Source organism: Dendrobates tinctorius, unplaced genomic scaffold (genome assembly GCF_039654945.1).
Source record: "Dendrobates tinctorius isolate UK_male_01 unplaced genomic scaffold, ASM3965494v1 ptg000728l, whole genome shotgun sequence".
In the NCBI taxonomy this organism is placed as follows: domain Eukaryota; kingdom Metazoa; phylum Chordata; class Amphibia; order Anura; family Dendrobatidae; genus Dendrobates; species Dendrobates tinctorius.
The window spans coordinates 94,763-107,751 of NW_027362369.1; the positions used below are offsets into that span (position 1 = coordinate 94,763).

The window sequence follows — 12,989 nt, forward strand, 5'->3', positions numbered from 1 at the left end:
GTATCGGTATCGCCGATTCCGATACCGGAAGTCCCATTCAAGTCAATGGGACATAAATATCGGAATTAAAAAAGCCCCTTTCTTTCCTTGTACATCCAGTTCGGGAGGGGGGAAGAGTGTGGGCGGTGCGTGGGCAGACACTGTGCGTGTCTGTGTGGGCGGGCGGGGTCTGTATGGGCCTCTTGGGGGTCTGTACGGGCCTGACGGGGGTCTGTGCGGCCTTCCGGCGGTCTGTGCGGGCCTCTCGGGGGTCTGTACGGGTCTGATGGGGGTCTGTGCGGGCCTTCCGGCGGTCTGTGCGGGCCTCTCGGGGGTCTGTACGGGCCTTCCGGCGGTCTGTGCGGGCCTGCCGGGGGTCTGTGCGGGCCTGCCGGGGGTTGTGAGTATGTGCAGGCATCGTCCGATGGGACTACAAGTCCCATCGGGCTATGACTGCTAAAATGACAGTGATTGACACATTAGCCAATGATGGGACAGTAGTAGTCCCATCATCCGGCTAATGTGTTGAAGGTAAAAAATAAAAAACATACATACTACATACATACTACAGACATACTACATATATACAACATTCATACAACATACATACATACATACTTCATATATACTACATTAATACAACATACATACTACATACTACATGCATACTTCATATATACTACATTAATACAACATACAGACATACTACATGCATACTACATATATACAACATTCATACAACATACATACTACATACATACTTCATATATACTACATTCATACAACATACATACATACTACATATATACAACATTTATACATACTACATACATACTACATATATACAACATTCATACAACATACATACTACATACATACTTCATATATACTACATTCATACAACATACATACATACTACATATATACAACATTTATACATACTACATACATACTACATGCATACTTCATATACCGTATACTGCATTCATACAACATACATACATACTACATACATACTTCATATATACTACATTCACACAACATATATACTACATACATACTTCATATATACTACATTCATACAACATACATACATATATACAACATTCATACAACATACATACATATATACAACATTCATACAACATACATACATACTACATACTTCATATATACTACATTCATACAACATAGATACATACTACATACATACTACATATATACAACATTCATACAACATACATACATACTACATGCATACATACTACATACATACAACATACATACTACATTCATACATAGTACATACTACATACATACAACATACATACTACATACAATACATTCATACAATACATACATACTACATTCATACAACATACTACATACATACTACATACAACATGCAACATATATACTACATACATACTACATACAATACATTCATACATTCATACAATACATACATACTACATTCATACAACATACTACATACATACAACATGCTACAGACATACATACAACAAACATACATACATACATACATACAACATGCTAGACATACAACATACATACTACATACAATACATTCATACAATACATACATATAGACATACAGTACATATAACATAGAGTACATACTCACCATCACTTGTCACTTTGTTCCCCGAAGCCAGTGTCATCTATGGAAAAAATTAGAAAATAACAAACAAGCGATATACTCCCTGATCCGCAGAAATCCACGAGGGTCCCACGCCGATTTCCTGTGGAGAACAGCAGCATCAGCTGATGCGACCGCTCTCCAGGGGGCTCCAGGAATCCAATGACGGGAGGTAGGTACCGTCCGCACTGTATTCCTCCGCCACTGTAAAAAAAAATAGTCCCTAGTCTCACTTTATGGCAAAAGCTGCGTGGGAACTTTCTCACACAGCAATGCCAAAAGTGAGACTAGGGACTATTTTTTTTACAGTGGCGGAGGAATACAGTGCGGAAGGATACCTACCTCCCGTCATTGGATTATTAAAGCCCCTAGAGAGCGGTCACATCAGCTGATGCTGCTGTTCTCCACGGGAAATCGGCGTGGGACACTCACTCGTGGATTTCTGCGGATCAGGGAGTATATCGCTTGTTTGTTCTTTTCTAATTTTTTCCATAGATGACACTGGCTTTGGGGAACAATGTGACAAGTAATGGTAAGTAAGTACTCTATGTTATATGTACTGTATGTCTATATGTATGTATTGTATGAATGTATTGTATGAAGTATGTATGTTGTATGTCTGTAGCATGTTGTATGTATGTAGTATGTATGTATGTTGTATGAATGTAGTATATATGTAGTATGTATGAATGTATTGTATGTAGTATGTATGTAGTATGTTGTATGTCTGTATCATGTTGTATGTATGTAGTATGTATGTATGTTGTATGAATGTAGTATACATGTAGTATGTATGTATTGTATGAATGTATTGTATGTAGTATGTATGCAGTATGTATGTAGTATTTATGTTGTATGTCTGTAGCATGTATGTAGTATGTATGTATGTTGTATGAATGTAGTATATATGTAGTATGTATGTATTGTATGAATGTATTGTATGTATGTTGCATGTATGTAGTAAGTATGTAGTATGTATGTATGTTGTATGAATGTAGTATATATGTATGCAGTATGTATGTTGTATGAATGTTGTATATATGTAGTATGTATGTTGTATATATGTAGTATGTATGTATTGTATGAATGTATGAATGTATTGTATGTATGTATGTTGTATGTAGTATGTATGTAGTATGTATGCTGTAAGTATGTAGTATGTATGTATGTTGTATGAATGTAGTATATATGTAGTATGTATGTTGTATATATGTAGCATGTATGTATTGTATGAATGTATAAATGTATTGTATGTAGTAAGTATGTAGTATGTATGTATGTTGTATGAATGAATGTATGTTGTATGAATGTAGTATGTATGTATGTAGTATATATGTATGTTGTATGAATGTAGTATATATATAGTATGTATGTACAGTATGTTGTATGAATGCAGTATATATGTAGTATGTATGTACAGTATGTTGTATGAATGTAGTATATATGTATGTAGTATGTATGTTGTATGAATGTAGTATGTATGTAGCATGTATGTAGTATATATGTATGTTGTATGAATGTAGTATGTATGTAGCATGTATGTAGTATATATGTATGTTGTATGAATGTAGTATATATGTAGCATGTATGTAGTATGTATGTATGTCGTATGAATGTAGTATATATGTAGTATGTATGTATGTTGTATGAATGTAGTATATATGTAGTATGTATGTAGTATATATGTATATTGTATGAATGTAGTATATATTTAGTATGTATGTAGTATGTATGTATATTGTATGAATGTAGTATATATGTAGTATGTATGTAGTATATATGTATGTTGTATGAATGTAGTATATATGTAGTATGCATGTAGTATGTTTTTTTTTTTTTTACATTCAACACATTAGCCGGATGATGGGACTACTACTGTCCCATCATTGGCTAATGTGTCAATCACTGTCATTGTAGCAGGCATAGCCCGATGGGACTTGTAGTCCCATCGGACAATGCCTGCACACACACACAACCCCTGGGAGGCCCGCACAGACCACCGGCAGTCTACACAGACCCCCGGCAGCCGGTACAGACCCCCGGCAGGCCCGTACAGTCCCCCGAGAGGCACGTACAGACCCCCGGCAGGCGCGCACGGACCCCATCAGGCCCGTACAGACCCCCGAGAGGCCCGTACAGACCCCCGAGAGGCCCGCACAGACCCCCGAGAGGCCCGCACAGACCACCGGAAGGCCCACACAGACCGCGCATCATGATGCGCACAGACCGCGCATCATGATGACATCATTTCAGCAGCCAATCACAGCCACAACAGTGGCTCATTGCATTATGGGGACTTCCAATTGCGGTATCCGATATTGAAAAAATATTGGTACTCGGTATCGGAATTCCGATACAGCAAATATCGGCCGATACCCGATATTTGCAGTATCGGAATGCTCAATACTAGTCACGAATCATTCATTCATAAACTGTAACTATCAGAAGCACACTGAACACATTCCCTCTTTACAATGCGCGCCCAGGGCCACGGGCCAGGTCCCAGCTGCCGTGACATCTCCCATTGAAGCTCATCGGGCCCGGTACTGAGTACCCCGCCAGCCCTGGGAGGGCGACCCAACTACACTGACAGGCAGTGATGATACACGGCACTACAGTAGTACAGGGCATCACCGGAGCCATCAGAGGCTTGTATGTTGTATGATCGCACTGATCAGAGGGGTTTAAAAATGGTTTAAAGTGGAAAAAATATCACAGTTTCAGCAACAAGAAATATCTGTCATCTACCTGATGATGCTGAGGAACACTGGGATCTTCTTGGTTACAGTCCTGTGGAAGAAGAGGACGGGGACATCTCTCTGGTGTTGTGCTCTTACTGGATAGATCTGGAGGAAACACATACAGGGACTGAATTCATTCTCTACATACAGATAATTATAGGCCGTGTGTATTTAGTCCTGTCTATTACCTGGTGATGTGAGGGGCTGGGGAACCTCCATTATGACGTTCTTGTAGAGATCTTTGTGACCTTCAAAATACTCCCACTCCTCCATGGAGAAATAGACAGCGACATCCTGACACCTTATAGGAACCTGACACATACAATGATACCGTCATCCCCCGATCCCTTCATAGTGTTACTGTATAATGTCCCAGCATTCCCAGCAGTGTCACCTCTCCAGTCAGCAGCTCAATCATCTTGTAGATGAGTTCTAGGATCTTCTGGTCATTGATGTCCTCATGGATCAGGGGGTGAGGTGGAGGCCCCGTGATTGGGCTCAGGGGTCTCCCACATCCCTCAGACACAGGGTCCTGACAGCGATCACTAGAGGTCTTCTTCACCACTGTGTAATCCTGGTTATGGAGAGACACATTAATAAATCTCACTACAGACATTTCCAGAGTCCTCACCTCTCCAGTTCTGTCCATCTGTTATTCCCAGAGATAAGAATGATGTAATGTGACGTCATCAGAATCTCTCACCTCTCCAGTGAGACGGAAGAGGATCTCTAGGGTGAGGTGTAACATCCTCTCCGCCATCTTGTCTCTGTCCATATCCATCCTTGATGGGGAAATCAGGAAAATTCTCTTCTGTAGAAGATCTTCACTGAGAGGATCCGATATTGTAGAGACCTGAATGAGAAGAAGATGATCCGATGTAACACCATAAAAATCCTGTGTAATAATACAATTACTAGAGATAATAAGGGAAACATATGAGGAGATTTATTATCTTACAGGGTTTAGTTTTCTTCCCTGACATCTACTAATAAAACCTATATATTTAGGCCACAGACAACAAGCAGTTTCCTCCTCGGAGTCGGCAGCTGAACACGTTCCTCATAGACTCATCTTCCATAACGCTAATTCTCGTCTCATTACCGACACTGGAATCGGCATTAGCAATACTGCAGGAGATATTCATTACACGCGACATGAGAATTAACTCCTTCATGATGAGGACGACATCTTCATCTTCTACTGCGGCTCTAGAGACAGATTTGGCCAGAGTCGGTCACTGCCTCCATTCTCCACCGGCCGTCTATATGAAGGTTTCCCGTCTTCCCCGCACTGGAATCTTCTATCACGTTAGATCTCAGCTCTGAGTCACACACAGAAGTTTGAGGCTTTTAGAAAAGATTTTTTGCTTCCACAAACACAACGGACAGAAATGATCTGATCCCAAAGTCTCCATGTACAGTGATTTATGGGGTTTATTTCTGGCCTTAGGCTTTCCTATATTACAAGAAAAACTCCAGAAAAAGCCGATACTAAAATGTTTAAAATTAATTTGCAAAGGATCATTCAGTTGAGTGCCAAGTTATTTTATTATTCACTCTGGTCTGCGTAACCTACTTGTGCACCTTGTGGTTGTGCCACGCTATATTTGACACAGGGCCAGAGGCAGCATCCAATAAGTTACCTTATAATGCCCCATACACATTACACTAAAGCTCCATGAAAGCACTGATTTCGGGGGGTCTGACCGACCATATCATGTATTTGGGGGACTCCAGACAGATGATGTCAGGGCAGAGAAGGATCCGGCATCCTGAATTTCAGAGGATAATCCGTTTGTTCTTCCTGTAGATAATCCTCCTCTAGAGGAGTCTGGAGGCGACTCTCTCATACAGACCACAGGAAAGCTGGAATATTTGTGTGTATGGGGGAGTCGGGAGAGATCGCCGTCTGCCAAATGACCGATCAGCCAACTCTGATCTCATATGTATGGGGCCGTTAGTATTACACTGACAGGCAGTGATGATACACGGCACTACAGTAGTACAGGGCATCACCGGAGCCATCAGAGGCTTGTATGTTGTATGATCGCACTGATCAGAGGGGTTTAAAAAAGGTTTAAAGTGGAAAAAAATCACAGTTTCAGCAACAAGAAATATCCATCACTATATGGAAAGCAGAGTCACTGCACAATGTTAGTTACGTCACGTCCATAACTACTTTATTATACTCTATTATCCTGTACACAGTGGAGTAGATAGAAATCACAGATCCCACAGCAATAGCTGGAATTGGACCCTCCAACGCAAAGAAAAAAAAATCTCTCTATCTATATACACTGTTCAAAAAAATAAAGGGAACACTTAAACAACAGAATATAACTCCAAGTAAATCAAACTTCTGTGAAACCAAACTGTCCACTTAGGAAGCAATACTGACTGACAATCAATTTCACATGCTGTTGTGCAAATGGAATAGACAACAGATGGAAATTATTGGCAATTATCAAGACACCCTCAATAAAGGAGTGGTTCTGCAGGTGGGGACCACAGACCATATCTCAGTACCAATGCTTTCTGGCTGATGTTTTGGTCACTTTTGAATGTTGGTTGTGCTTTCATACTCGTGGTAGCATGAGACGGACTCTATAACCCACACAAGTGGCTCAGGTAGTGCAGCTCATCCAGGATGGCACATCAATGCGAGCTGTGACAAGAAAGTTTGCTGTGTCTGTCAGCATAGTGTCCAGAGGCTGGAGGCACTACCAGGAGACAGGCCAGTACACCAGGAGATGTGGAGGGGGCCGTATGAGGGCAACAACCCAGCAGCAGGACCTCTACCTCTGCATTTGTGGAAGGAGGAACAGGAGGAGCACTGCCAGAGCCCTGCAAAATGATCTTCAGCAGGCGACAAATGTTCATGTGTCTGCACAAACGGTTAGAAACCGACTCCATGAGGATGGTCTGAGGGACCGACGTCCACAGATGGGGGTTGTGCTCACAGTTCAACACCGTACAGGACGCTTGGCATTTGGCACAGAACACCAAGATTGGGAAATTCGCCACTGGTGCCCTGTGCTCTTCACAGATGGAAGCAGGTTCACACTGAGCACATGTGACAGCCGTGACAGAGTCTGGAGACGCCGTGGAGAGCGATCTGCTGCCTGCAACATCCTTCAGCATGACCGGTTTGGCAGTGGTCAGTAATGGTGCGGGGTGGCATTTCTTTGGAGGCCACACGATGTTGGGCTGTGAGCACAACCCCCATGGAGACACAATTGTGCCTTTACCTGGAGATAAATTCCCAATGGGGGCAATTTCCAAAATGCAATAACTTAAGTGGGGAATTCAGCTCTTTTCGCACTTAAGGGATCTGTATATGGAGTCTACAAACTACAGTGGGGGAATAAGGATTTGTTACGCTGCCAATTTTGGGGCTAAAGTCACATTTTTGTTAGGAAAAAAGTAGAATTGTCATTTTTTCCTTCCACATTGCTTAAATTCCTGTCACACTGTCCAAATTCAGATATTGTCCTGTCAGAAAGGAGAATACAGGGAGCGAAAGGATTAATAGGACTCACAGGAGGAACCGGCCCAAAAAGCAGAAGATCCAGGAGTGTCCGCCACATATATGGCTGCTCTGTGCACAGGACCTGTGATGAGGTCACAGGAGGGGAGGAGTCAGGGGTCACATGATCAGGGGCCTCAGTGTGTGCAGGACTCAGTGTGCTGGAGCGCTCCCGATAATCAGCTGCGTGTGTCGCGCTGTGTGATAGTCACAGCACCTGCATGGAGGGCGACACATGCAGCTGATTATCGGGAACGCTCCAGGGATCCGGGGTCCCGATGCAGCTATTCGGTAAGTGATATTAGCCAATAACAACTTCTCCGACGATATTCGCTCATCTCTAGTAATAACAGCTCAAAGAAACTCACCAAACTTTTCATTAAGTTTAATAGCGAGACCCTATTAAATATTGAGCACCAGCGGGATGAAGCATTGACAGTGGCATGTAAAAGTGTGGGCGCCCCGGGTCAAAATGACTGTTATTGTGAGCAGTAGTAAGATGAAGATGAAATGATCTCTAAAAGGCCGAACCTCTAAGATGACACATGGCCTTTGTATTTTAGGCAAAAATAATAATTATAAAATATATATATAGAGAGACATATTTTACAATTTCATAAATGCAAAAAAGAAAAAGGGGCGATGCAAAACTATGGGCACCCTTGGAGATTTGTGCACTGAGATAATTTTGACCAAGATTTCACAACTCAATTAGCTTGTTAGGGTTATGGTGAGATCACATTGTGACCAGGAGCTACAGTCTGAGGAAAGGGCTAAAAAGCCTTCACTACACCCCTGTACAGCTGTATAATGAGGCCCAGGCTTTATAGTGAAGGGACAGGAGTGAGGGCCTGTGCCCAGGAGCTACAGTCTGAGGAAAGGGCTAAAAAGCCTTCACTAGATCCCTGTACAGCTGTATAATGAGGCCCAGGCTTTATAGTGAAGGGACAGGAGTGAGGGCCTGTGCCCAGGAACTATAGTCTGAGGAAAGGGCTAAAAAGCCTTCACTAGACCCCTGTACAGCTGTATAATGAGGCCCAGGCTTTATAGTGAAGGGACAGGAGTGAGGGCCTGTGCCCAGGAGCTACAGTCTGAGGAAAGGGCTAAAAAGCCTTCACTAGACCCCTGTACAGCTGTATAATGAGACTCAGGCTTTATAGTGAAGGGACAGGAGTGAGGGCCTGTTCCCAGGAGCTACAGTCTGAGGAAAGGGCTAAAAAGCTTTCACTAGACCCCTGTACAGCTGTATAATGAGGCCCAGGCTTTATAGTGAAGGGACAGGAGTGAGGGCCTGTTCCCAGGAGCTACAGTCTGAGGAAAGGGCTAAAAAGCCTTCACTAGACCCCGTTACAGCTGTAAAATGAGACCCAGGCTTTATAGTGAAGGGACAGGAGTGAGGGCCTGTTCCCAGGAGCTACAGTCTGAGGAAAGGGCTAAAAAGCCTTCACTAGACCCCTGTACAGCTGTATAATGAGACCCAGGCTTTATAGTGAAGGGACAGGAGTGAGGGTCTGTGCCGAGGAGCTACAGTCTGAGGAAAGGGCTAAAAAGCCTTCACTAGACCCCTGTACAGCTGTATAATGAGGCCCAGGCTTTATAGTGAAGGGACAGGAGTGAGGGTCTGTGCCGAGGAGCTACAGTCTGTGGAAAGGGCTAAAAAGCCTTCACTAGACCCCTGTACAGCTGTAAAATGAGACCCAGGCTTTATAGTGAAGGGACAGGAGTGAGGGCCTGTTCCCAGGAGCTACAGTCTGAGGAAAGGGCTAAAAAGCCTTCACTAGACCCCTGTACAGCTGTATAATGAGACCCAGGCTTTATAGTGAAGGGACAGGAGTGAGGGTCTGTGCCGAGGAGCTACAGTCTGAGGAAAGGGCTAAAAAGCCTTCACTAGACCCCTGTACAGCTGTATAATGAGGCCCAGGCTTTATAGTGAAGGGACAGGAGTGAGGGCCTGTTCCCAGGAGCTACAGTCTGAGGAAAGGGCTAAAAAGCCTTCACTAGACCCCTGCACAGCTGCATAATGAGACCCAGGCTTTATAGTGAAGGGACAGGATTGAGGGCCTGATCCCAAGAGCTACAGACTGAGGAAAGGGCTAAAAAGCCTTCACTAGATCCCTGTACAGCTGTATAATGAGGCCCAGGCTTTATAGTGAAAGGACAGGAGTGAAGGCCTGTTCCCAGGAGCTACAGTCTGAGGAAAGGGCTAAAAAGCCTTCACTAGACCCCTGCACAGCTGCATAATGAGACCCAGGCTTTATAGTGAAGGGACAGGAGTGAGGGCCTGTGCCCAGGAGCTACAGTCTGAGGAAAGAGCTAAAAAGCCTTCAGTAGACCCCTGTACAGCTGTATAATGAGGCCCAGCCTTTATAGTGAAGGGACAGGAGTGAGGGCCTGTGCCCAGGAGCTACAGTCTGAGGAAAGAGCTAAAAAGCCTTCACTAGACCCCTGTACAGCTGTATAATGAGGGACAGGCTTTATAGTGAAAGGACAGGAGTGAGGACCTGTGCCCAGGAGCTACAATCTGAGGAAAGGGCTAAAAAGCCTTCATTAGACCCCTGTACAGCTGTATAATGAGGCCCAGGCTTTATAGTGAAAGGACAGGAGTGAGGGCCTGATCCCAGGAGCTACAGTCTGAGGAAAGGGCTTAAAAGCCTTCATTAGACCCCTGTACAGCTGTATAATGAGGCAGAGGCTTTATAGTGAAAGGACAGGAGTGAGGGTCTGATCCCAGGAGCTACAGTCTGAGGAAAGGGCTAAAAAGCCTTCACTAGACCCCTGTGCAGCTGTATAATGAGGCCCAGGCTTTATAGTGAAGGGACAGGAGTGAGGGCCTGTGCCCAGGAGCTACAGTCTGAGGAAAGAGCTAAAAAGTCTTCACTAGACCCCTGTACAGCTGTATAATGAGGCCCAGGCTTTATAGTGAAGGGACAGGAGTGAGGGCCTGTGCCCAGGAGCTACAGTCTGAGGAAAGGGCTAAAAAGCCTTCACTAGACCACTGTACAGCTGTATAATGAGGCCCAGGCTTTATAGTGAAGGGACAGGAGTGAGGGCCTGTGCCCAGGAGCTACAGTCTGAGGAAAGGGCTAAAAAGCCTTCACTAGACCCCTGTACAGCTGTATAATGAGGCCCAGGCTTTATAGTGAAGGGACAGGAGTGAGGGCCTGTGCCCAGGAGCTACAGTCTGAGGAAAGGGCTAAAAAGCCTTCACTAGACCCCTGTACAGCTGTATAATGAGGCCCAGGCTTTATAGTGAAGGGACAGGAGTGAGGGCCTGTGCCCAGGAGCTACAGTCTGAGGAAAGGGCTAAAAAGCCTTCACTAGACCCCTGTACAGCTGTATAATGAGGGACAGGCTTTATAGTGAAAGGACAGGAGTGAGGACCTGTTCCCAGGAGCTACAGTCTGAGGAAAGGGCTAAAAAGCCTTCATTAGACCCCTGTACAGCTGTATAATGAGGCCCAGGCTTTATAGTGAAAGGACAGGAGTGAGGGCCTGATCCCAGGAGCTACAGTCTGAGGAAAGGGCTAAAAAGCCTTCATTAGACCCCTGTACAGCTGTATAATGAGGCCCAGGCTTTATAGTGAAGGGACAGGAGTGAGGGCCTGTGCCAAGGAGCTACAGTCTGAGGAAAGGGCTAAAAAGCCTTCATTAGACCCATGTACAGCTGTATAATGAGGCCCAGGCTTTATAGTGAAAGGACAGGAGTGAGGGCCTGATCCCAGGAGCTACAGTCTGAGGAAAGGGCTTAAAAGCCTTCATTAGACCCCTGTACAGCTGTATAATGAGGCAGAGGCTTTATAGTGAAAGGACAGGAGCGAGGGTCTGATCCCAGGAGCTACAGTCTGAGGAAAGGGCTAAAAAGCCTTCACTAGACCCCTGTGCAGCTGTATAATGAGGCCCAGGCTTTATAGTGAAGGGACAGGAGTGAGGGCCTGTGCCCAGGAGCTAGTCTGAGGAAAGGGCTAAAAAGCCTTCACTAGACCCCTGTACAGCTGTATAATGAGACTCAGGCTTTATAGTGAAGGGACAGGAGTGAGGGCCTGTTCTCAGGAGCTACAGTCTGAGGAAAGGGCTAAAAAGCCTTCACTAGACCCCTGTACAGCTGTATAATGAAGCCAAGGCTTTATAGTGAAAGGCCAGGAGTGAGGGTCTGTTCCCAGGAGCTACAGTCTGAGGAAAGAGCTAAAAAGTCTTCACTAGACCCCTGTACAGCTGTATAATGAGGCCCAGGCTTTACAGTGAAGGGACAGGAGTGAGGGCCTGTGCCCAGGAGCTACAGTCTGAGGAAAGGGCTAAAAAGCCTTCACTAGACCCCTGTACAGCTGTATAATGAGGCCCAGGCTTTATAGTGAAGGGACAGGAGTGAGGGCCTGTGCCCAGGAGCTACAGTCTGAGGAAAGGGCTAGAAAGCCTTCACTAGACCCCTGTACAGCTGTATAATGAGGCCCAGGCTTTATAGTGAAGGGACAGGATTGAGGGCCTGTGCCCAGGAGCTACAGTCTGAGGAAAGGGCTAAAAAGCCTTCACTAGACCCCTGTACAGCTGTATAATGAGGCCCAGGCTTTATAGTGAAGGGACAGGAGTGAGGGCCTGTGCCCAGGAGCTACAGTCTGAGGAAAGGGCTAAAAAGCCTTCACTAGACCCCTGTACAGCTGTATAATGAGGCCCAGGCTTTATAGTGAAAGGACAGGAGTGAGGGCCTGTTACCAGGAGCTACAGTCTGAGGAAAGGGCTAAAAAGCCTTCATTAGACCCCTGTACAGCTGTATAATGAGGCCCAGGCTTTATAGTGAAGGGACAGGAGTGAGGGCCTGATCCCAGGAGCTACAGTCTGAGGAAAGGGCTAAAAAGCCTTCATTAGACCCCTGTACAGCTGTATAATGAGGCAGAGGATTTATAGTGAAAGGACAGGAGTGAGGGCCTGTTCCCAGGAGCTACAGACTGAGGAAATGGCTAAAAAGCCTTCACTAGACCCCTGTACAGCTGTATAATGAGGCCCAGGCTTTATAGTGAAGGGACAGGAGTGAGGGCCTGTTCCCAGGAGCTACAGACTGAGGAAATGGCTAAAAAGCCTTCACTAGACCA

General features: G+C 44.8%; 1 protein-coding gene across 1 annotated transcript in view; it reads right to left on the reverse strand.

The window, feature by feature from the left end:
- Positions 1-12,989, reverse strand: part of LOC141079984 (uncharacterized) — a 53,196-nt gene that overhangs the window by 22,860 nt on the left and 17,347 nt on the right. Inside the window, exons 2-5 of the mRNA XM_073565416.1 lie at positions 5,084-5,233; positions 4,775-4,954; positions 4,569-4,692; positions 4,388-4,485 (exon numbers count right to left, since the gene is read on the reverse strand). Coding sequence (XP_073421517.1) covers positions 4,388-4,485; positions 4,569-4,692; positions 4,775-4,954; positions 5,084-5,233 — 552 coding nt within the window. The remainder of the gene's footprint in view (positions 1-4,387; positions 4,486-4,568; positions 4,693-4,774; positions 4,955-5,083; positions 5,234-12,989) is intronic.